Here is a 26,276-nt window from a genome sequence, read left to right as displayed (position 1 = left end):
AACCAAATGACACAATGAAACTACAAAATAAATGCACATCCTGTGCAGATAAAAAACACAAGGTGTAGGTAGGATGGATTATAATGCCTTTAAATGGAAAGCCTATAGCTGATTCCTATTTGACATTAGACAAAGCTGGGTCAGTTTGCATAAAGAGATAACTAAGGCACATGCTTTAGGCCAGATTTATGCTTTTGTGTTGCGGTAACATGTCTTACCTCAAAGTGGAAACCCAACTACGATGCAGTCTTGCAGCTGCAGATGAGCGGGTCCCGGCACCGCCATCCTAGGTAAGGGAAACAGGCAGTGGAGCCTTGTGGCTTCACTGCCAGTTACCTATTGTGCACGCGTGAGCGGCGCTCTGTGAATGGCCCCGTGGTGTTCTGGGAACACACGCAGTTCCCAGAAGACAATGGGGCCGCTCACCGAGGAGCTGAACACGCCGCGGAAAAGGAAGAGGCAGATTAGGAAGACTGCCTAGCAACAAGGGTTTAGGGAAGTTTAAATTTTATTTTTTTCAAATGTTTTTTTTTTTATTTATTTTAGGATTTTTGGTGAATTTTTTTTTCAGGGTGGCCCTCCACTTTAAGAACATCATGGGCCTGGTGCTGAGGATTTTGGTGGGATAAAAGTGGGAAGCATGTGCAGGTGAAGGAGAGAAATGTGGAGGGTATAACAATGGGCACTGGGTACAGGAGAGGAGTGTGGAGGATATGGCAGTAGGCACTATGTACAGGAGAGGAGTGTGGAGGGTATGACAGTGGGCAGTATGTACAAGAGAAGAGTGTGGTGGGTATGACAGTGGGCAGTATGTACAGAAGAGGAGTGTGGAGGGTATGACAGAGGGCAGTGTGTACAGGAGAGGAGTGTGGACAGTTTGATACTGAGCAGTATGTACAGGAGACGATGTGGAGGGTAAGACAGTGAGCAGTATGTACAGGAGAGGAGTGTGGAGGGTATGACAGTGGGCAGTATGTACAGGAGAGGAGTGTGGAGGGTATGAAAGTGAGCAGTATGTAAAGAAGATGAGTGTGGAGAGTATGACAGTGGCCAGTATGTACAGGAGAGGAATGTGGAGGGTATGACAGTGAGCAGTATGTACAGGAGAGGAGTGTGGAGGGTATGACAGTGAGCAGCATGTACAGGAGAGGAATGTGGAGGTTATGACAGCAGGCACTATGTACAGGAGAGAAGTGTGGAGGATATGACAGTGGGCACTATGTATAGGAGAGAGGTGTGGAGGGTATGACAGTGTGCACTATGTATAGGAGAGGAGTGTGGAGGGTATGACAGCGGGCACTATGTATAGTAGAGAAGTGTGGAGGGTATAACAGAGGGCAGTATGTACAGGAGAGGAGTGTGGAGGGTATGACAGTGGGCAGTATGTACAGAAGAGGAGTGTGGAGGGTATGACAGAGGGCAGTGTGTACAGGAGAGGAGTGTGGACAGTTTGATACTGAGCAGTATGTACAGGAGACGATGTGGAGGGTAAGACAGTGAGCAGTATGTACAGGAGAGGAGTGTGGAGGGTATGACAGTGGGCAGTATGTACAGGAGAGGAGTGTGGAGGGTATGAAAGTGAGCAGTATGTAAAGAAGATGAGTGTGGAGAGTATGACACTGGCCAGTATGTACAGGAGAGGAATGTGGAGGGTATAACAGTGAGCAGTATGTACAGGTGAGGAGTGTGGAGGATATGACAGTGAGCAGTATGTACAGGAGAGGAGTGTGGAGGGTATGAAAATGGGCAGTATGTATAGGAGAGGAGTGTGGAGGGTATGACAGTGGCCAGTATGTACAGGAGAGTAGTGTGGAGGGTATGACAGTGGGCAGTATGTACAGAAGAGTAGTGTGGAGGGTATAACAGTGGGCAGTATGTAGAGGAAAGTAGTGTGGAGGGTATGACAGTGGGCAGCATGTACGCATGTACAGGAGAGGAGTGTGGGGGGTATGACAGTGGGCAGTATGTACAGGGGAGGAATGTGGAGGGTATGACAGTGAGCAATATGTACAGGAGAGGAGTGTGGAGGGTATGACAGTGAGCAGCATGTACAGGAGAGGAATGTGGAGGTTATGACAGCAGGCACTATGTACAGGAGAGAAGTGTGGAGGGTATGACAGTGGGCACTATGTATAGGAGAGAGGTGTGGAGGGTATGACAGTGTGCACTATGTATAGTAGAGGAGTGTGGAGGGTATGACAGCGGGCACTATGTATAGTAGAGAAGTGTGGAGGGTATAACAGAGGGCAGTATGTACAGGAGAGGAGTGTGGAGGGTATGACAGTGGGCACTATGTACAGGAGAGGAATGTGGAGGGTATGACAGTGGGCACTATGTATAGGAGAGAGGTGTGGAGGGTATGACAGTGGGCACTATGTAATGGAGAGGAGTGTGGAGGGTATGACAGCGGGCACTATGTATAGTAGAGAAGTGTGGAGGGTATGACAGTGAGCAGTATGTACAGGAGAGAAGTGTGGAGGGTATGACAGTGAGCACTATGTACAGGAGAGAAGTGTGGAGGGTATGACAGTGGGCACGATGTACATGAGAGAAGTGTGGAGGGTATGACAAAGGGAATGATAGCTGGCACTATGTACAGGTGAGGAGGATGAAGGAATCTGGGAAGGAAAAATATAAAGGTTTGTGGAAGGATGTTTAGGGACTGCGTAGAGGTTAAGCGGGCCATGCATGAATTGAAATTAAGCCAAGTAAGCTGGTTGTACACAAGTCAATCTATTAATCGACTTGAGTACAACCAGCCTGTCAGGTTTTTCCCAAAACAATCAGTACTGCCAGCTATAGTTAGCAACACTGATCTTTGTATTCTGTGGGTAGGGAAGGCTCCCCACTGGCAGAACACAATAACACTGCGGGAGTGATTTCCCCATCCACAGGTCAGCAGGTGAGAGGGTGTGTGGGGACAGGCTGGAGAGAGAGGTCTGTCAGCAGGGGGGGGTGTGAGGTGGTCATGGAGGGATATCAATCAGTGGGTGGGGGGGGTAACTGGGAGTGATATCTTTTGGAGTAGGGTCTGTCATCTGAAGGTTGGGAAATGTTCACCTGTGATATAATTTGAAGGGAGATGGCTAACATGGGAAGTGGCTGGGGAGTGACCTGGTTGGTAGTGAGTGTGAAATGGATGATGTGTTTCAAGTTTCTTTCACATTTGAGGTAATGCTTAATGCCCTCTGAAAAGTGATCTGTGGTGGATTACTTTTAAACGAGTGGTATAGCAGCAACTGACAGGTGTTCATGAGGTGCTACTGCTGCCTCCTTGTTTTTTTTTTTACATTGCGGAATGGTAGTTTTACATTGTTGGACTATGCTGCTATTGCGAGCAAGTTTGGCTTGCAGTTGCAGAGTGGCCCCATTGAAATCAATAGGCAAGTTTGACAGGTGGTGCGGCCTGTCAAACTCTGCAGGCTCCAAGCTGTCCATTGAGCTCAGTGCTTCTGACAAGAAGTGAGAGGCACTGTGAGCTCATCCTCTGTCTGCTGCAAACAGAGTGTGCCAGCTTGTATTTAAACTGGCCGCTCTGTATGTAGCTTCTGACAGGCTGCACAAGGAGACCTGTATCTTCGGAACCATGGCTGATAGGAGCCCCAAATTTTGACCAGTGGTGGGGTAGGTAGCTTAATATCTACCCCACCACTGGTCAAAATGTGGGGCTCCTATCATCTATGGTTACAGAGATACAGGGCTCCTTGTGCAGCCTATCAGAAGCTACATACCCCTGGTCGCTGAGCCACAACCCTCAAAGTCGATCGTTTTCCTTTTTTTTTTTTTTTTTTTTGGAAAATGGGCCTATCTAAAGCTAAGGGGCCTGGAGCTCCACTAGCCCCTATGTTAATCCAGCCCTGTTTGTGTATTGCAGTGTCCTGGAAAAATAAGGTGCATTAAATGTTTAGTCCCATTTTAGTGTACTGACAGCCCATTTAATATAAACCGCCATACTAAAAAACATTTTTAAGCTGGCCATACATTTTACAATTTTCTTGTTCAATTTCCTTTAGATTTACCATCAACTATGTAGTACAAGAGCCTGCCTGATTGCATACATATTCAAAGTGTTTAGGTTTGACCTCCAATTATATGGTTTGGTCAATCTACAGGAAAATTGTACAAGAAAATGATATAATGTATGGCCAGCCTAACTCAAGCACAATGGTCTGCCCCCAGCATTTGAGTTTGAGTGCTGATCACCTAAGAGGCTGATGCACATTGAGGTAGATTTAATAAAACTGGAGCACTCAGAATCTGGTGCAGCTGTGCATGGTAGCCAATCAGCTTCTAACTTCAACTTGTTCAATTAATCTTTGGCAATAAAACTTAGAAGCTGATTGGTTTCTATGCAGGTGTGAGCCTGATTTTACACTCTCTAGCTTTAGTAAATAAACCACATTGTGTCTTTGTGTAAAGAAAATACAGAATTCTCTAAGCCTGGGTTTACACTGACAACGGGAATGAAATCATGCGAGTTCAGCTGAACTTGCACGATTTCATTCCCGCATGTTAGTCTGACTTCGGGGGTGATTTCAGAGACATCTGCGCGGGTTTCCCCGAAGTCGCCAAAAGTAGTACAGAGACTACGTTTGGGAACCAGTATGTCAGCAGGTGCAAAGAATGCAAGAAAAAAAACATTCAAACCTAAATCAGCACCTACTTACAGAGCAACATTCCATAAGTGTGAAGGAAATACTTGTTTCTATATTAAACCAATAAGGAAAAGTCATCACAGATAAAACTATGTTCATTGGTGGTGTATAGACAGCAAAAAGTTTCAAGTAATACTTCATCACAGGTGTTGATCCATGTCAGGCATTTGTTGTTCACCTATGAAAAACACTAATTTCAAGTATCAATGTTGTACGCTCTCAGCTACTGACAGAGAGGTACTCAACCTAAAATACCTGACCAAGGTGACAAAGCATTATCAAAGCTACAGGAAACAAAAACAAAAAGACAACTGTAATTCCAAAGGCCTGCCTATGTTTCTTTAGTAAAAATCAATCTAGCTATTTTTTTGTTAGGGGGTGGTGTTGTGTTAGGAAGTTTTTGTTTTATTTAAAGTGGAACTTTAGTCAGAAAATTGAGTCCTGCTAGATCACTTCATGCTGGCACCTTTTTCAGGTATAGCTATGTAAAACATTAACAATAAGTGTGTACAGGGCTTTTTTTCTCAAACAATAGGTGCTGGAACTCATCCTTGACCCCCAAAACCCCTCAACCCACACACACCCTCCAAATCACATCAAATAGTGGGTGTGGTCAGTCAAATTTCACAAACAGTAGGAGGGTCTTAAAGGGGCATTTACCAGGATTGCATTACATAAAGAGCGCAGAGCTGTCACTTGTAAACACAGAAACCAGACTTCTGTGTTTACAAGTGATTGTGGTGAGCAGGCCCCCCACAAGGGTCTGAGCCAGAGGTGGTGGAACTGAAAAAAAGCCCTGAGTGTGTATACTGTTCAAAATCCAGTAATACACGGTCTCACCCTGCTCTGCACATGCTCAATTGCTCTGTATTTTTAGGCACTGTGCCGAATTTGTAGAGGTCGATCTGCTGACAGCCTAAAGATTTAATGTTTAGGGGCTATGGGCTTCAGCAAAATGGTAGCCTCCTGCAAGAAGGAAGAGTAACAATGCTGAAGGCAATTTACAGCACTAACTCATTTTGGTAGTAGAATTATTAATGTAGAATATACAGTATGTTCCTTGCTAAAAAACATTATTTTTAAGTTGTTATGAGTAAAGTTCCACTTGTGCTATCCCTGGAGGAGCCACTTTATTGTCTGGGTCCTCTTGTCCTGCTGCTTTATTAACAGGAAAGGCCATGAAAAGATGGGGAGGGGTTAGACAGTTGTACTGTATAACAGCAATGCATATTCAGTTTGACATGTGACACAGATTGCCAATCAGCTCATTCCCCACCTATGAAGTAACCGGTCAAAATAATATACACTAGGGAATGATACTTTCCTCAGCACTGTTGAACAGTATGGTCACTGATGGCAAATACAAATACCAGCAGCAATAATAATACAGTCTACCTCATACTTTACAACCCTGCCTACTTCACTTGCTAGTGGAACATGATCTTAGTCCTGCCCCTACTGGGGCCCTTTCCTCACAATGGAGCCCTAACTGCCCAACTGGGAGATTTGTTATCCACACAGTAAAATAAAAATTCAACAGTTCCTTCAAGCATGCTGCATATTGCCTTCTCGGTGGGTAATAGGCCATTCACCACTCTTGTGTAGGGATGAAGGATGAAGTCCTCCCTGATGCAGTTCGATCCGGCCATGCCCATGCCCACATTCAGGACCAGGCTGCAGCTCCTGAGTATAATTAGGCAAAAGGTATTGTGCCTGGCCTTGGGCCTACCACTCAAGTCTGTGCATCTATTTCTCTGCAGTCTGCTCCTCACTGTAAAGCAGCTACAGTAGAACTAGAACAGTAGTATAGCACATGGATCAGATACAGAAACACAGTCCCTGAATGATCAACTTACAGCACGGTCCCGGATACCAACCTCTGGGTCCAACATAGTTACATAGTTAGTAAGGTTGAATAAAGACACCAGTCCATCCAGTTCAACCTGAGTGAGTGTGGGTGTGTGTCTACAATTGTCCCTATCCCTATACATTGTGTCCCATTAAGATGCTCATCTATTATATTATTATTTATTTAAGGTACCCATATAGAGCTGTCAATTTACACAGCGATCCACACATACATCACACACTCACATCGGTCCCTACCCTCAAGGAGCCCACAATCCAAGGTCCCCAACTCACATTCATATACTAGGGCTAATCTTTGGACAGAAGCCAATTAACCTACCAGCATGTCTTTGGAGTGTGGGAGGAAACCGGAATACCCGGAGTAACCTGGGAGGAAACCGGAGTACCCGGAGGAAACGCACGCAGGCACAGGGAGAACATACAAAATCCAGGCAGGTAGTGTCGTGGTTGGGATTCGAACCAGCGACCCTTTTTACTGCTAAGTGAGAGTGCTACCCACTACACCACTGTGCCGCCTCTACATTTAACAGGCTCCCAGCCCTGTGTTTCCTGGGCTCACTGCTCAGTCCTTAGCTCCCTCACCTGGTATCCTCTAGGTGTTTTTTTTATAATCTTGGATAAAATTGGTGAAGTAACTAATTTGTGTTTCCAGGTTTATGGAATGGCGTTGTTAGGGCAGCATTTCCCCAATGGTTGGAGCGCCCTCATGCCACACTCCTAATGTCAGATCCAGTGTTTGAACGGTTGAGCCACAATGCCTAACTTGACAACCGCAAAATGTCCATGGTCAGATCAGTGGGAAGCTTTTGGCAAAGGTCAGAATCACTTGCCAAGGCCCTTATTTAAATGTAAGTTTGAACATTGGTTTCATGCAGCAATAGGTGATATAGTTGCAACATCATTGTCTCTGATGTGGAATAAGTATGGAGTTTAGAAGTTCAGAGTGAAATCAGAACTCCTGGTCTGCATACTTGTTCCAGGTCAATGATCCAAAAGTTTTGAAGCCATTTGATGAGAATTGATGACAGAGAGCTACCAAAAGAAGACATCAATGGTAGCTTCCAGAGTTTTTTAGTATAGTTTTCCTTTATGTATCGCTTTCTCCTGAAGGAGCCGCTTTTTTCTAGGGTTCTCTGTTTCCAGAGCCCATGACTCTGTAAGCAGCATCAAGCTCTCTGACACATCTGGGCTGAAGAGGGTTCTTTATGTGAAAATATACTGTATATATATATGTAGCAACCAGAGAAATTAAAATGGCAATAACCCCTCAAACAAATATATAAAACAGCTGCAAATAGAGTATACAGTTGGTAAACAAAAATATGTATAGAGTAGCTCAATGTATACAGTTGGTTAAGAAAATGGACCACAGAAATTACCCCTAATATCTATACTAGGGAGGGTCCTGCCTAAGCGAAAATTTTGCAATAATAGTCTGTCAGTGTGTATTAAACCCTTTCCCTGCTGGTCAGCATGCTGGGGCCCAGTTCCGGTGTGGGAGTGCTCAATATAAGTTCCTCCTAACCAGAGTACAGGCACCTGATGCAATAACGAATAATGTTCTGTGGTGGCTGGGGCTTTCCTCTGCTCTCTCTGTGGCTGCATACATTCCTTAAAGTGGTATTAAAGCTTTGGTTTTGCACAGAGCAGCTCTGAACCTCTTATTTTTGGGTCCTCCGCCGGCGCTCCTGGCTTCTCCCCCTCGAGCAGTGCCCCCAGAAAAAGCTGCTTGCCCTGGGGGCACCGCTCCGTGCTCGCTCCTGCTCATGTTTGCTTGCTGTATGTGTCCATAAGACAGAGCCGTGCCCCCCACACTCTTTGCTTAGTGGATCACTGGCCTCATTGGCTCCCACTGCTGTCTCGCCCAATGAGGAGAAGAGTCCCAAGGCAGCTGAGGCTATTGTGAACATTGATGGATCGGCGGAAGCTTAGGTAAGGATTTGGAGGGGCTGGGGTAGCTCTGCATATTTATGTCTCCAACATCTACCAGAAACTGAAGGAAAGGGTTTAAATAAATTGACTCTTGAAGAGTAAACCCCATTTATATGCAAGCAGTTATCCTGCATGTGTGAGATCTTCAGTTAAAATCATCATATTGTAGTTCCAATGTCCTCTCTTGCCCTAGCTGGCCAGAATCTGCATAATTCAAGATGAGGCCTGTACTCTGAAAGAGCATACATGGACTTTTAAATTTGACACATTGATCATGTTGATTGTTTACGTGTTCAATACTTTGTGTTCTGGCAGCTTTTATCAGCCTCTTTTTCAACAGGATAGGTCTGTAGATGCTAATCAGTGATACCGAAACCCAAACAGCCTTGCATACCTTGCATTTTAACCTCCATAAGCAAAGAGATTGGTGATAGCAATCTTCATGATTTTGTTCTTTTTGAAACACAACTTGAGTAAAACTGCATAAGGCCCATGCACAAGGGCATATTAAAAAAAAAACTATCTATGCTGTATTTTTCTGCCAAGTGATGCCATTAAATTTAAGTGTAAAAATGCTTGTTTTGGTGTGTAATTATGCATGTTTATACACATTTAAAGGAGTATGGTGTTTAGAATTATACTGGCCTGACTATTCATTTATTCTAGCTACTGGAATAAATTAATGCGTCTAAACATGCGTAAATTATGCTTATAAGCTTCTTTCTGAAAACAGCTTTGGGGCATTTTTTTAATGCCCTAAATGCCACATTTCTTCCTACTTAAGCCGGCCATAGACGGTTTGAACCATGTATGGGAAGGCTGATTGTATCCAAGTTGATCAATCCATCAGCTTGGGTACAACCAGCATGTCGTATTTTTCTACATACAGTTACTACCAGCGGCTGTATTCTGATGGCCTGTGACCCCTGCTGGCAGAATACAATAGCATAGCGGGAGGAATTCGCCCATCAACACTGACTGTGTTAATGGGGGTTATCGGGCGTTTTCCTTCGTATCATCTATGGTCAGCGTTAGACTAACTTTTAGGTCCACCACAATGACATCTGGACTCTAACTGGTTACTATAGACAGCATCTGCATCTGCTTTCTTAGGCTGGCCATAGATTATACAATTTTCTTGTACAATTTTCCTTTAGATTTACCAAAACCACATAATATGAGGTCCAACCTAAACACTTCCATATTGTTTGCAGTCAGGCAGGCCCTTGCACGACATAGTTGAAGGTAAATCTAAAGGAAAGTGAACAAGAACATTGTATAATGTATGGCTAGCTTTAGTTTCTTTCTTGTTTTCATAAATAAATAGTCCTTTTGACTACACTCTATAGTAAAGGAGCACCATATAAAAGCAGTAACAGGTGCCTCTATCTGTTAGGTGAAAGGTGATATGGTTGGGGAACTGTTTGCTACGTGACGACACACCTGTTGTTGGGCAAACAAAGTAAATAAGTATTGTGAATAATACTTTATGAGCACACAGTACAGTACATCTAGACATCATACTACTTTATTGTACATACTATAGTCTAATCTTGCAGCAATTATCTTGTTACTGATTACAGAAAAGTTTCGGAAAGGACAGACAGCTGCATGATTTGGAGAAATATTAAATACACACCAAGAGCATTATACATATTACATGAGAAATGTGTATTCTGCAACGCTGCATTCCAGGCAACAGTGAAATGCACAATATAATACATATAAGGAAGCTGTTTTCCTCCCAAAAGATGTTTTTGCTTTGTCCGGTCAGTCCTGAGATTTACAAAACAGCACAAGCCAATATTGTGCTTTTTTTTTTTACTGCACTTAAAGTTGAGCTTTTAAATACATGTCCAAACGTCTTGTGTTCTGCACTAAGCCTGCTGCTATAGACGATCCAGACACACTTGTGTTGTGATGGGCACTATGCTTGCTACTATAGATGAGCCATAGACATTTCCTGTGTTGTGATCTACACTGCGCCTGCTGTCATAGACGAGTGCCGGAACCACTCTTCTCTTCTGTGTGCGCTGTCTGTCACCGCCCCCTCTCATCTGTTAGTACTGTCACTCAGACCTCATTAAAACGTAGTCTCCTTCTGAGCAATGTGGTCAAACAGCCAGGGGAGAGGAGGGGGCGCTGTTGATCACCCTGGCTCAGCAACGCAGTACAGATCAGTACGGAACCAAGCTACATGGAGTATTTGATAACGATTTTGTACTTATGGTGATTCTTCTTCTTTAATGTCCCAATAACCAACTGTCCATCCAGAACTAACGGTTTAAAGCACCGATATAGCTGTTTATCTAACTTCATGCTAAAAACAAAAATCCAGGCGCACAGACCAGAGGCCAAGCAAAAAGTCAAAAAGAAAAATTAAATGTAGCTGTGGCCGCTGCTGTCCAAAACTCATAGACAAATGAGGACAGAAGATATAATCAAAGGGGTGAACAGCGCTGATCAGCAGACATAAATAGGACCCTAAGTAAAAACTTTTTATTATTGTTAAAAAAATATTATACAAAATACACATATATATTTGAAAGATTTTTTTATGCATGTGTATTATTAGGATTATTATTATTGTTGTTTTTAGTTTTATTATTTTTTTTATTATTATTATTAATATTGTTACTTTTTAACAGTACATTTTTAAGATATGCAATTATTGATAAAGTATTGTGCACTGGGTATTGTTACTATCCACTCGGATGGGTGGGGCCATACGGATGACAGGGGCTGCTAGCTCCTCCCCCTCCCACACTTATACTTCGGGTCATTTTTCCTATTTAATCTTCACACTCAGCCGATTAACCAGTAAACCTGAAGAAGGGGCATGTCCCCGAAACATGTAGTGTCTACAGTCGGCGATGTGTGACTCTCTTTGGTCCCTTGGCATTGGCAGTTCCTAATTGGCTCCAGCAGCAGGGTTTGCCCATACTCTTCGGATTCCTTTGGCCGACTTCTGCCAGGCTGTGACATCACTTCCGGGCTTCGTACACAGTGCGAGCGGCCGCTGTATACTGGCCCCAACAGTTCCTGTGCCTGCAGCTTGGTTGCCCCTTCATCGCACCCCTGGCCTTACGGTCCTGGATGACCCCCCGCCCCCCCCACCAGCGAGATGCTCCTGTGTTCTTTGTCCAACGGCTTTGTGCTGGGTTTCCCTAAGCTCCTGTGTCATCCATGCGGCTCCAGCCTCCAGGTACTGTCAGTTTTTTAATTCAAGTCTCTGTATGACCACCAATTGACTGCTGTATGCCTTGATGAACATTTTATTATTTTTTTAACAATAATTAAAAGTTTTTACTTTGCCTCTGAGGGTCCTATTTATGTCTGCTGATCAGCGCTGTTCACCCCTTTGATTATATCTAACTTCATACAATTGTTTCAGCCCATTGTCCCTCATCATGAATACTGATGAGGAGTAAAAAGATAGCCTAGCTGTTAATAATATTGATACATGCTCAAATTTGTAATCCAGAACTGAAGGTTATACCTAAATAGACTGCAATATGTTCTCATCTAGGATAAGGACAAGGTGCACCAGTGCAGTATTTAGGTATTCATTTAATCAGAAAAACAAGCCAAATGGCTACTCATTAAAGGAAAATGATATCAGGCACATAAGTAAGGGGTCCGGGGTACGGGGTCACTCTGCGGTCCGTTTAGCAGTCCGTGTGATGGATAAACGGCTTGGTCCCAATGATGCAGATCTGAAGAAACAGCAGAGGCTGTGAAACGTGTCATCTGATTGGTTGCCCAAAAACATCACTTCCGGTCCTTGATGCTTGCGTTCCACGCTGACACGCATTTCCGGTTCCAGGTCCCTGTTTCTGGATGTCACAGAGAGCTACAGCATGCTGGTTATCCAAGCCTTCCGGACATCCATAGAGGCTTCACCTCTACTCCATCTCCTAGCGGCTTACCATCTACATCATTGGGACCAAGCCGTTTCTCCATCACACGGACTGCTTCACGGACCACAGAGTGACCCCGTACCCTGGACCCCTTACTTATATGCCTGATATCATTTTCCTTTTGTGAGTAGCCATTTGGCTTGTTTTTCTTATTAAATGAATACCTAAATACTACACTGAGTCTGGCGCACCTTGTCCTGTTTTGTCTTCCAGAGTTGTGCTTCTACTCTCAAGGTTGCTGCCGCCATTGTATATTGGAACTGAATATACCTGAACTGATTTTTTTATAAATATCCCCTTTCGCCTTTTCCTCTTCCCTCTATATTTATTGTATTTCATTGGGGACCTTTTAAACATTTATATAGCTATTACCCAGTTGGTTGTTGCGCCATCTTTCTCTTATCTACTGATATGTTGTAATCTAACCTCCCCTCTGCATAGCTCTGGACTTACAGCTTGTTTTCTGTTTCCCCAGTGGGCAATTTGCCATAGTAAAGAGGTGCAGAGAGAAGAAGACTGGCATAGAATACGCTGCAAAATTCATCAAGAAGAGACAGAGCCAGATTAGTCGTAGAGGTGTAACTCGGGAGGAGATTGAAAGGGAGGTGAACATACTACGTGGTATCCAGCATCCTAACATCGTCACCCTTCAGGATGTATATGAGAACAAGACTGATGTGGTTCTCATCCTGGAGCTGTAAGTTTCATGGGTTAACGAAGAGAGAATGTCCAGTACACCGACAGTACAATGTGACCTAGTGACATTGTTTTATGTAATGGGGTAGTAGAAAAAGTATGTAAAATCTGATGACCATGGCATGTTTGACGGAGCCCAAGACTAAGTAATTAAATGGTAATGCCACATAGGAAAACCATATTTAGGCATATAAAAGCTGTCAAGGAAGGGAATAATAATGCTAAAATGAAGGAAACATTAAACACAGAGACAGGAAGCACTACTGGACAAGTCATAGTGCAGAAGGAAATGAAATAATTCTTCCTTCCTTTAGCTTCCTCCTCATCTTCCTATGTGATGTCTTTCACATAATATCTTTTGTACAGAGGCCCAAGGATCACTGGGGGAGGGTGCGTTTCATGAAAGGACTTTGCTTACAGAATGTCAGGATGTTGATGAGGTTATTTTCATGATGTTCCCTTGTTAAGGTCATAGAACCACTTAAACTGGTATTTACCAAGCTGCAAAGATAATGGTCATACAGTATCAGTGCTGTAGCAGAATTTGACACTTTGTGAACAGAAAACCATCTTTCTGCTAATTAATATTTGTTTTGCAAATAGGACATTGTATGAAAAGCTCCTAGATCTTCTAAGGCCTCGTGCACACTGCAGCTGTCAATCACCCCTCTTACAAGCGTTTGACTTTTTTTTTTTTGCCTTTAAATGCCCTATTATATTAGCCAATGTGTCCACGCACACATAGGCGTTTACAGGTGTTTAGAGGCAGGGGCGTTTAGGGGCACAAATCTGAATGCACCAAAATCACATTGAGAGAGGAACATTTGGTGAGAAGAAATGCCCAGCACGCCTAAACATGTCTAAACACGCCTAAACGCCAGGCTCATTGGGCACTTGAGTGTTCATTCACTTCAGTGGCCAGAATAAATGAATATTCTGCCCAATGAAATGAATAAATGCCTGAACACGTCTAAACTCACCTAAATGCATTTTAAAAATGCAGCTTTAGACGCGTTTTTAACTCTGCCTTTCTCCTATCAGGAGAAAGACGTTCAGAAGAGCCTAGTGTGCATGATGCCTGAGGCGTATACATAGAAAATCAAACATGTTTTTGTGACACTTATGCCGCGTACACACGATCGCACATTCCGACAACAAAATCCGACAACAGATTTTGTTGTCGCAAAATTTGAGATCCAGATCTCAAATTTTGTTGATCGGAAATTCCGACGGAAAATGTCCGATGGAGCCTACACAGTGTCGGAATTTCCGACAACAAGCTCCTATGGAACATTTCCCATCAGAAAATCCGACCGTGTGTACGTGGCATTAGGGCTCCTTCAGGCCATACCTGCATGAAAACTCATGGGAAAGCCGTGCAGATTTCACTTGCAGAGACATCAGTTTTCAAGCGTGTTTCAGTTAGTTTTTATGCACATTGACATCAGTTTTCATGCGTGTCAGTTATGTGCCCTGTTTGTTCATACCAATGTTGATGTCACGTCTTTTTTTTTTCTTATGCAGAAAACTGCATACACGTTGCAGATTCCTGCGCAGAAAAAATCTGCACGTTGTGGTGTAAAGAGGGCACCAGTGTTGTTTTGGCAGCAAATTTCTATTTAGTTTTAATCTTGACTAAAATGCCATTTTAGTTTTAGTCGTATTTTAATCGTCTGAATTGTTTTAGTTTTAGTTATATTTTAGTCAACTAAAATCTGCAGTACATTTTAGTCTACTAAAATCTAATATATTTTAGTCAACTAAAATCTAATGGGTTTAGGTAAATTGTAATACCTTATTTAAACATTTCTCTAAATTTTCCAAACTCATTACAGTGTCTCACATAAGTTTTCATGTGACAACACTGAAGAAATTATACTGTGATACAATGTAAAGTTGTGAGTGTACAGCTTGTATAACAGTGTAAATTTGCTGTCCCATCAAAATAACTCAACACACAGCCATTAATGCCTAAACCGCTGGCAACAAAAGTGACTACACCCCTAAGTGAAAGTCTCCAAATTGGGCCCAAAGTGTCAATATTTTTTGTGGCCACCATTATTTTCCAGCACTGCCTTAACCCTCTTGGGCATGGAGTTCACCAGAGCTTCACAGGTTGCCACTGGAGTCCTCTTCCACTCCTCCATGACGACATCATGGAGATGGTGGATGTTAGAGACCCTGCGCTCCTCCACCTTCCGTTTGAGGATGCCCCACAGATGCTCAATAGGGTTTAGGTCTGGAGACATGCTTGGCCAGTCCATCACCTTTACCCTCAGCTTCTTTAGCAAGGCAGTTGTTGTCTTGGAGGTGTGTTTGGGGTCGTTATCATTTTGGAATACTGCCCTGCGGCCCAGTCTCCAAAGGGAGGGGATCATGCTCTGCTTCAGTATGTCACAGTACATGGTGGCATTCATGGTTCCCTCAATGAACTGTAGCTCCCCAGTGCTGGCAGCACTCATGCAGCCCCAAACCATGGCACTCCCACCACCATGCTTGACTGTAGGCAAGACACACTTGTCTTTGTACTCCTCACCTGGTTGCCGCCATACACGCTTGACACCATCTGAACCAAATACGTTTATCTTGGTTTCATCACACCACAGGACATGGTTCCAGTAATCCATGTCCTTAGTCTGCTTTTCTTCAGCAAACTGTTTGTGGGCTTTCTTGTGCATCATCTTTAGAAGAGGCTTCCTTCTGGGACGACAGCCATGCAGACCAATTTGATGCAGTGTGAGGGGTATGGGCTGAGCACCCACAGGCTGACCCCCCACCCCTTCAACTACTACAACTCTAGTGTTGGCTGTGTGTTAAGTTATTTTGAGGGGGCAGCAAATTTACACTGTTATACAAGCTGTACACTCACTACTTTACATTGTAGCAAAGTGTAATTTCTTCAGTGTTGTCACATGAAAAGTTATAATAAAATATTTACAAAAATGTGAGGGGTGTACTCACTTTTGTGAGATACTGTATATACTCTTGGAGTAAAAATTGAGTAATATGTTATTGTTTATGGCATTAAGGTTTGAACATGCACTACAGACACAGATTTAGCCTTTGTGATATATAATGTCTTTATAAATTAAACCAGTTTTATAAACAAACAAAAATATTGTTTTTTGACAAACCTGAAGTGTAACTTTAAAATACAAAAAAACCTAAAAAACTGTAAACTCTATTGGCTGTAATGCCATTGCACATTCTATCTTTTCATGTGACAACACTGAAGAAATGACACTTTGCTACAATGTAAAGTAGTGAGTGTACAGCTTGTATAACAGTGTAAATTTGCTGTCCCTTCAAAATAACTCAACACACAGCCATTAATGTCTAAACCGCTGGCAACAAAAGTGAGTACACCCCTAAGTGAAAATGTCCAGATTGGGCCCAAAGTGTCAATATTTTGTGTGGCCACCATTATTTTCCAGCACTGCCTTAACCCTCTTGGGCATGGAGTTCACCAGAGCTTCACAGGTTGCCACTGGAGACATGTTTCCTAGGTCTGGAGACATGCTTGGCCAGTTCATCACCTTTACCCTCAGCTTCTTTAGCAAGGCAGTGATCATCTTGGAGGTGTGTTTGGGGTCATTATTATGCTGGAATACTGCCCTTCTGCCCAGTCTCTGAAGGGAGGGGATCATGCTCTGCTTCAGTATGTCACAATCAGGGGCGGATCCAGGGGGGGGCAATGGGGCAATTGCCCCTCCGAGAATGTGGGTCAGTAAATGTGCTGGCAGGCGTCGCTGTGGGTGAGAGAGCCGGCGGGTGGCTCCGAGGCTGAAAGACAGCGGTGGGGAGAGAGAGACAGCTGGTCTGGGCGGCTCCGGTGGGGACTGGGGAGAGACAGCAGGCGGCACCGGTGGGGACTTGGGAGAGACAGCAGGCGGCTCTGGACGGTGGGGACTGGGGAGAGACAACAGGCGGCTCCGGTGGGGACTGGAGAGAGACAGTGGGCTGCACTGTTGGTGAGCAGCTGTGTGGCTCGGTGACAGCGTGAGCAGCTGCTGGCCAATCAGGGAGCCGGCGGGCGGAGGAGCAGAGAGATAACACCATCTCTCACCACCTAGCGCCCGCCCTGCATCCCTGCAGTTCCACCCTCCTCACTGTGTGTGCAGTGTGCAGGCAGCCGCGGCAGCAGAGAGATTACATCATCTCTCTGCTGCTTGACTGGGACACAGCAAGAAATGATTACAGCAGGCAAGTAACAATCCGCAACGTGTGGCATGGGACGTGGCAAGTAACAATCCGCAATGTGTGGCATGGGACGTGGCAAGTAACAATCTGCAACGTGTGGCATGGGACGTGGCAAGTAACAATCCGCAATGTGTGGCATGGGACGTGGCAAGTAACAATCTGCAATGTGTGGCATGGGACGTGGCAAGTGACAATCCGCAACGTGTGGCAAGTGACAATCCGCAACGTGTGGCATGGGACGTGGCAAGTAACAATCCGCAACGTGTGGCATGGGACGTGGCAAGTGACAATCCGCAACGTGTGGCATGGGACGTGGCAAGTGACAATCCGCAATGTGTGGCATTGGATGTGGCAAGTGACAATCTGCAACATGTGGCATGGGACATGGCAAGTGACAATCTGCAATGTGTGGCATGGGACGTGGCAAGTGACAATCTGCAACGTGTGGCATGGGACGTGGCAAGTGACAATCTGCAACGTGTGGCAAGTGACATTCTGCAACGTGTGGCATGGGACGTGGCAAGTGACAATCTGCAACGTGTGGCATGGGACGTGGCAAGTGACAATCTGCAACATGTGGCATGGGACGTGGCAAGTGACAATCTGCAACGTGTGGCATGGGACGTGGCAAGTGACAATCTGCATCTAGTGACAGGCGACATGGCAAGTGGCAATCTGCATCTAGTGACAGGCGACATGGCAAGTGGCAATCCGCAACGTGTGGCAGGTGACAGTGGCAAGTGACACGCTCGGGGCTCCCACTGATTCTGCATTATGGTGAGTTGAACTATTTCTTTTTTTATAACAATGTAATAATAGTAACAATGCGCTTCAATTATCCTGACACCATAACAACCATGGTGCCGTGATGATTGAAGCGCTAACACCAACCATTTCCCCATTAAATTTACCCCCAAAAAAGTATTCTCTGGCAGTGCCCCTCCCGAGACTAGGCTCTGGATCCGCCCCTGGTCACAGTACATGTTGGCATTTATGGTTCCCTAAATGAACTGTAGTTCCCCAGTGCCGGCAACACTCGTGCAACACCAGACTATGACACTCCCACCACCATGATTGACTGTAGGCAAGACACACTTGTCTTTGTACTCCTCACCTGGTTGCCGCGACACACGCTTGACACCATCTGAACCAAATAAGTTTATCATAAGACCACAGGACATGGTTCCAGTAATAGATGTCCTTAGTCTGCTCGTCTTCAGCAAACTGTCTGCGGGTTTTGTTGTGCGTCATGTTTAGAAGAGGCTTCCTTCAGGGATGACAGCCATGCAGGCCAATTTGATGCAGTGTGCGGCATATGGTCTGAGCACTGACAGGCTGACCCCCACAACCCTTCAAGCTCTGCAGCAATGCTGGGAGCACTCATACGTCTATTTCCCAAAGACGATCTCTGGATATGACGCCAAGCACGTGCACTCAACTTCTTGGTCGACCATGGCAAGGCCTGTTCTGAGTCCTGTTAAACTGCTGTATGGTCTTGGCTACCCTGCTGCAGCTCAATTTCAGGGTCTTAGCAATTTTCTTATAGCCTAGGCCATCTTTATGTAGAGCAACAATTCTTTTTTTCAGATCCTCAGAGAGTTCTTTGCCATGAGGTGCCATGTTGAACTTCCAGTGACCAATATGAGAGAGTGAGAGCGATAACACCAAATTTAACACACCTGCTCCCCATTCACACCTGAGACCTTGTAACACTAACAAGTTATATGACATTGGGGAGGGAAAATGGCTAATTGGGCCCAATTTGGACATTTTCACTTAGGGGTGTACTCACTTTTGTTGCCAGCGGTTTAGACATTAATGGCTGTGTGTCGAGTTATTTTGAGGGGACAGCAAATTTACACTGTTATACAAGCTGTACACTACTTTACATTGTAGCAAAGTGTCATTTCTTCAGTGTTGTCACATGAAAAGATAGAATAAAATATTTACAAAAATGTGAGGGGTGTACTCACTTTTGTGGGATACTGTATTACCTGAATATATTACCAACATTAAATATTAAGAAAAAAATATAAGAAACGCCTTTTTCTTAATTTTTGTCTTTCAGCAGCTTAGTAGATGCCCCTTACTTATCCTTATCCTTATCCAGTGGAATAGTGCAATACATGTTTAAACTTTAATGTGCTATTATTATAGGCTCTGGATGGAATTGTGTTGCCAATTTAGAAATGGCCAGCAGAGTAGTGTTATTTTGATGTCAATTTTTGATTTAGTTTTAGTCATACTCTTTTGACTAAAATGCCATTTTAGTTTTAGTTGTATTTTAGTAATCTGAATTGTTTTAGTCGTATTTTAGTTGACTAAAATAGTGTCAATTTAGTCAACAAAAATATTTTAGTAGACAAAATTAACACTACAGGGCACATAGAGAACAATTGTTTTTTGTGCCCTTGCAAAATGCATGCAGAAAAATTTACGTTTCTGCACCACGCTGTGAACAAGGCCTTATAGTTGTTAAAAACAAAACCATGAACCCTTAGGATTTTTCTTCTATAAAACTAGTTTATAATTATGGAAGAGCCCTGGGGCCATCATAAAAAAAAATACAGAATTATGAGTTTGAAAAAAAAAATAGTTTTTTTTTTTTTTACAGAATTCTGAGTTTGAAAGTCAGAATTCTGAGATTAAAAGTCAGAATTCTGAGTTTCAAAGTCAGAATTCTGAGTTTATAAATATAGTAGTCTCTATTAGGAAGATTTTAGGACCAATGAGGTAGTAACACCCACAGATCATCATTCTGCAGACATACATGTCTTCTGCTCTGTATATGAATATGTAAATTTATTTTATTTATTTCAGGTACTTATATAGCGCAGTCAATTTACACAGCGCTTTACATATACATTGTACATTCACATCAGTCCCTACCCTCAAGGAGCTTACAATCTTCGTTCCCTAACTCACATTCATACATACTAGGGACAATTTAGACAGGATCCAATTAACCTACCAGCATGTCTTTGGAGTGTGGGAGGAAACCGGAGTACCCAGAGGAAACCCACGCAGGCACAGGGAGAACATGCAAACTCCAGGCATGTAGTGTCGTGGGTGGCACACAGTATAGGGAAGCAGGCAGTGCTGGGTTCTCTGGTTCCTCTACTGTATTGATTGTAATCTACTGTATGAAACACCTTATCAGCCCACACAATTAATTGCTATGATTAATCTGTTATGACCATAGACACACATTGTCCTGCTGCCTTCTAGCCATTCACAATTCCCTCATGTAGGGGCAATAGTGCAATGTGACCTACAAGTTGGGGTACAGAGCTGTGCTGGCCATTGTGTTCTGCTATCTATAGAGGCTGTGCCCCCCCCCCCCCCGTGCATGGCTCTTTATGTTGGAGCAGATGACAGAGAAGAAGGATAAGACAGCAAACCGAGGAACTAATTAATACAGTAGAGGAACCAGAGAACCCAGCACTGCCTGCTTCCCTATACTGTGCGCTGTAACTAAGATAGATTTACATATTCATATTCATATACAGAGCTTGTATGTCTGCAGAATGATGATCTGTGGGTGTTACTACCTTATTGCTGATTGGTCCTAAAATCTTCCTAATAGAGACTACTATATTTATAATCTCAGAATTCTGACATTGAAACTCAGAATTCTGACTTTGAAACTCAGAATTCTGACTTTTAATGTCAGAATTCTGACTTTGAATCTCAGAATTCTGAGTTTGAAACTCAGAATTCTGACTTTGAATCTCAGAATTCTGACTTTTAATCTCAGAATTTTGACTTTGAATCTCAGAATTCTGACTTTGAATCTCAGAATTCTGACTTTGAAACTCAGAATTCTGACTTTAAATCTCAGAATTCTGACTTTTAATCTCAGAATTCTGTAGAATTTTTTTTTAACTCACATTTCTGACTTTGAATCTCAGAATTCTGACTTTAAAACTCAGAATTCTGACTTTGAATTTCAGAATTCTGACTTTCAAACTCAGAATTCTGACTTTCAAACTCAGAATTCTGTAAAAAAAAAACAAAAAAAAAAAACAAACAATTTTTTTTTGTTCAAACTCATAATTCTGTATTTTTTTTTAGGATGGCCCCAGGGCTCTTCCATATTGTTCAAACTCATAATTCTGTATTTTTTTTATGATGGCCCCAGGGCTCTTCCATATATAATTTGTTTTTTTACTCAATCAAACTAAAAAATAATATAAAAAGGAAGCAAATCAACCCATACTTTTTAAGTTACATTTTTGTATTAGACACAATATAAAGTACAATGTACAGAAAGGAGTACAAGGCTGTAGTTATCCATCAGGAAAAGACAAGTTTCAGACCTATTGACCTCCAGAGTTAGCCAGACCGATAGGGAACTAAGAGGACAGCTGGACAATCATATATTGGGCCCACTTATAGTATGATTCATTATACTCGTTATCTGTTCATGGGTCATAATCCATGATATCTTATGTTTGGCTTGTGCGAAGAAGACTGAAGTTTTCTTCTACACTCCAGCTATAATAGTTTTTGCTGCCAGAGACCCACACTTTTTACATTGCCATATTTATATTGAACTAATGACTTAGGTAACAACCAAAGGTAATAATTGAACCTGTACAGTATGTGAATTTGTGTGAATCCTTATATTTACTACTATAAATCTTCATTGGCAATAGTCTCTGTTAAAAGAGAAGTATGGGATTTTTTTTTATCCCATAATCATACTTACCTAGGTGGACCGATGCTGCATCTGTCCCCCGCCACGTCTTCACTGAGAACCGAGCCACCGAACACCACCGATGGCTTGGTTCTCTCACCTCCCCCAGCAGAGAGCTGCTGCCTGTCAGTCAGCAGCTCTCCTGCTCTGCTCCTCCATGCTCACTGGAGTGCTGAGCTGTGGAGGGGGTTGAGCGGCCATCTCAGCCTCTCAGCGGCTCGCTGAGAGGCTGAGACGCCTATCAGTCCAGGCACGTGGCGGATCCAGACTTCCAGAGTTAGGAAGACGCGGAACCTGGACTGATCTTGGTGATATCAGCAGAGGGCAGACTTCAGACCGCTCTCTGCTAAAAACAGATCACAGGAGTGCAAAACAAATGGCACTCCTGTGACCCAGAGGAGAAGCCCAGCCGAATGAGCTCAGGCTGGACTTCTCCTTTAAATGTCTTCTTTAGCTGCTGATCTTACCTATGTAGCACTAAGGAGGAATTCTGGTTTGTTTTTTTATTTCATTTTTTGTACATTTTTTCAGAAGTTTTATTTAAACAGTCTTCTTCAGCATTTCAATGGAACTGAGTTCTAGACCTAAGCAAACTAAACAGCATAAAGACAACAAACACATAGCAAATTACATAATACAATACAATACAATACTTTTTTCCTGTTTAAGGCCGTGTTGATATGGCCTATTACATGTCATACTTTACAACACCTGTTTCCACATCTGAGACAGATAGCTTATTACACATGCCTCCATAATATATTTCGGGGTATATTTGTAGATGTTTTCACAAAAGAGTCACACAACTTTCACCTATAATTCACACATTTTCCAACTAAATTCCCTTAAAAATGCCTGATTCTTGGGTAAAATTTGTGTGAATCTTGTGTAAAATGTTGAAAACAGCTTTCCAAAAGGGTTGGATTGAGTTACAGCATCACCATAGGGCAAAAAACAGTAGACATCTCCGACTCTGCCAGGAGCCTGAGGAGTGTGTGCTGGACTTAGCACCATGCCTCAGAGGAGGTCAGATACCATCTGACTACATGCAGTCCCCGGGTTACAAACAAGATCGGTTCTGTAGGTTTGTTCGTAAGTCGAATTTGTATGTAAGTTGGAACAGGTACATTTTTTTTTTTAGGTGTAACTCCAGCCATCAAAAAAAATTCTATGTTTTTTTGGATAGCATAGGGAAGCGTTAACACCCCTGTAACGTTCGTTTTGCTGTCTGTGCCCCTGTTCAGAATATTTCACCTCACTTTCTGCCCCTGTGACAATTGGATTTTATAAAATTTGTGTTGTTGTGAAAACAAGGATTGGTGATAAATCTTCAGCGGAGACACCTTTTTCCCATGGTAACTTGTACAGGAGTGAATTTCCATTTCTAGGGGTAGATTTCCTCTCACTTCCTGTTGTCTCCCTGTGTTTAGAAGTGTGAGTCATGTGTAAATCGGATGTTTGTATCTTGGGTCTGCCGGTATTAGTTTAAAATTGTCTAGCTAACTAAAACTTGTCTATTATTGTTGATGATTCCTTGGTGGGAAAAATCATACCCTCAATTAGGGTGGTTAATCTGAAAAGCTTCGTCTTATTTTATAGTAAAAGGAGGTACAATATATTGGTAAAAACACAGCCAGGGTAGCAGTAAAAAATTGTTTTGCATTTAGCTCTCTACATATTTCTCATTTTGAATCCTGTTAACGTTTTTATAGGAGGGAAAAACCCTGAGCAAGTGGCAAGTTGATCCTAGTTAGAGCTTACACAGGGCTGATGACTCTCTCTCTGCCCCATGTGACAGCAATGGTACCTGAGCAGCCAGCTGCCAAGCACCAGCTTTGCCATGTGAGAGGAAAGGGTCACTTACTTCCTATATCCAGAAGTACCAGGTATTTCTCCTGAAGTAGTTGGAAGTACCCAGACATACTAAATATTTCCCTATTTCACTTTCCTGCTGCTCTGAAAAGAAGGTGAATATGTGCTACCACGGGAAGCTGCATCAAACTTAAAGTGGTTGCAAACCCTGACATATACCCAGTGAAGTGACAGGCCTTGGGTGAAACGCAGAGATTAAACAAATCCTCCTACATAAGTTGTACTTGTTTATCTTCATTCTTCTCTACATCTGTTCAAAGTCCAGAATTTATAAAGCTTGTCTGAGCTGTCAGAAAAAAAGGGGGAGAAGAGCTGAAGTTACACTTTGCATAGCCCAGGGAGGAGAGCTCTGAGAACTGATTGGATGAAAGGGACACACCCCCTTCATACAACACACAAGAACAGAGCTGAGGCTGTCAATCAAAGGCTGTGTGCTGGCGATCCCTCCCCTGCCACCATTTTTCTTTTGTTGTCAGGAAAACATGTCAGAAGGGACTTATGCACATAGCAGAGGAACGAGGCAGCAGAGAGAAATGACATTTAGTGTTCTGGAGTGAGACAAGTACACACTATAGAGGGATATGCTTTGTTAATATTTCATGTCTGAGGTTCACAACCACTTAACCCCTGCAAAAAAAAAAAAGCTTAGATTTTTTTAAAAGATACGTCAATAAAAACTATTATGTATGTGTACAGTAATGCCAAATTTATATTTAATTAGATGTGGATTAGATCTTAGTTTGGGAGCCATTCATACAGAAATCAAGTAATTTGCAAAAGGTTTATAAACTTTTTCACAAAATCTTTATTGGAAATAATTGAGTTAGTCCTACAAATGCTTTGTGAAAGTGTCATGCACTTTGCTCTTTTCTGTTCTTTTATATTTCTGCTATACTTTACTATTTGCTTTTTGTGTCATCGGAAGCAGAACTAAAAGCCATAGTTCCCTTTTGCTTTATCAGAACAAAGATCCCTTTAATTTTATACAACCATCATCGGTCCCTGTCAGCAATTGAGGTAAATAAAATATATATTGAAAAAAATGGGATTCAGGTCCTTGTTCATCAACAAATCTAATCCACATCCTAGAATGTATAGGAATGTGAAGAAAGGAGAAACAACCAATATTTCACATATTGAGAAAACATGAAATGTATCTCGGCGCCATTTTTGCTTATGTAGCCTTGTGGCAGAAACCAATATCTGCATTTTCTATGCAGGTGGCATGCATTTACCTCCTGCTGTTCTGCTCAATACACTGTTTCAGACCTGGCAGTTGGGAGTGCTTGGTTGGAACTGAAGCCATATTACAGCAGACTGTGAGCATACAGGTTATTATCTCAGAAGAGACATGCAATGTGTCTTCTGCAATAAAATACACCTACTTGCTGCACACAGTTTTCTGCGACATGTAGGCTGAGCTGCTTATGCAGTCCCTGTGTGCCAGGATTACTGATTTCTGCACATGCACGGGAGTTAAGTCATCCTGCGCCGCCCAGTGGAAGTGTCCGAAGGCCGGCACTAGGGACCTGAACTGTTAAGGAGGAGGTAAGTACAATGCCCTTAGTTCTGCTTTAATGCCTTTGCCAACTTAGCCTAAAGCTTGCCACGCATGTTCCAATCTGACTGTAGAGTCTCCTTTAGATCTACCAAAAACTATGTAGTACAAGGGTCTGCCTGACTGGATGCAGATTGATTGAATAGTTTAGGTTGGTCCTTATATTACACAGCTTCGGTAAAGTTGATTGTACAAAGATTGTATAGTCAGATTATAAAGTGTAATGCGAGTTGGTAAATCATGTTCAGTATAAATAAGCCCACTAAATCACTGATGCGTGTAAGAAACAGCAGATTCATAAGCGTATTTAATATATTAACGCAGAACTAAAGTTGGCAATACTTACCTTCTCTCCAATTGTCTGGAGTCCACGAGGTTCCTCTTCTACACTGACATCTCCCCCCCCAGCCTTTTCCAGATGCCAGTCTTTTCCATTGATTGGCAGACACTGGTTGATGAAACTCCTGTGCATGCATAGGAGTTCAGTTATCCCGACACACAGGCACCGTGCTGGAAATGTAAACCTGGCTGTGCATGCGCAACTCAATGCACCTTCTACAGAACACTTTGAACAGGCGGTTACATTTATTTTCTTGAAGAAGAGACATATCAGGTCCCTTCTGAATTAATTATTAATGAATTAATAATTTTGACTTGAGTTTTGCTTTAAGCAGTATTGGTGTTCAGAGAGGTAACCCCAGTTACATGTAATCCCATGTACTTGCCTACAGAAATGGATATGCATTTCTTTGCTTCACAAAGAAGTCAGACAGGGATGGTGTATTACCGATCTTGACAACTGTGCTATATCTGGTCTGTGGTTCACCAGGCGGATATTGCAGGTTCTTCACTTCCCCCGGTAATGTTATCCTCTG

The 26,276-nt window shown here is 42.9% G+C and overlaps 1 protein-coding gene across 3 annotated transcripts in view; it reads left to right on the top strand.

Annotated features, from left to right (window-relative positions):
* Positions 1–26,276, top strand: part of DAPK2 (death associated protein kinase 2) — a 144,473-nt gene that overhangs the window by 39,311 nt on the left and 78,886 nt on the right. For all 3 annotated transcript variants that reach the window (XM_073619163.1, XM_073619161.1, XM_073619162.1), the window contains exon 3: positions 12,852–13,073. In XM_073619163.1, the coding sequence (XP_073475264.1) occupies positions 12,852–13,073 (222 nt within the window). The remainder of the gene's footprint in view (positions 1–12,851; positions 13,074–26,276) is intronic.

Source organism: Aquarana catesbeiana, linkage group LG03, assembly GCF_042186555.1.
Source record: "Aquarana catesbeiana isolate 2022-GZ linkage group LG03, ASM4218655v1, whole genome shotgun sequence".
NCBI lineage: Eukaryota > Metazoa > Chordata > Amphibia > Anura > Ranidae > Aquarana > Aquarana catesbeiana.
The sequence above is the reverse complement of the archived record's forward strand: the minus strand, read 5'-3'. Positions and strand labels throughout refer to the sequence as shown.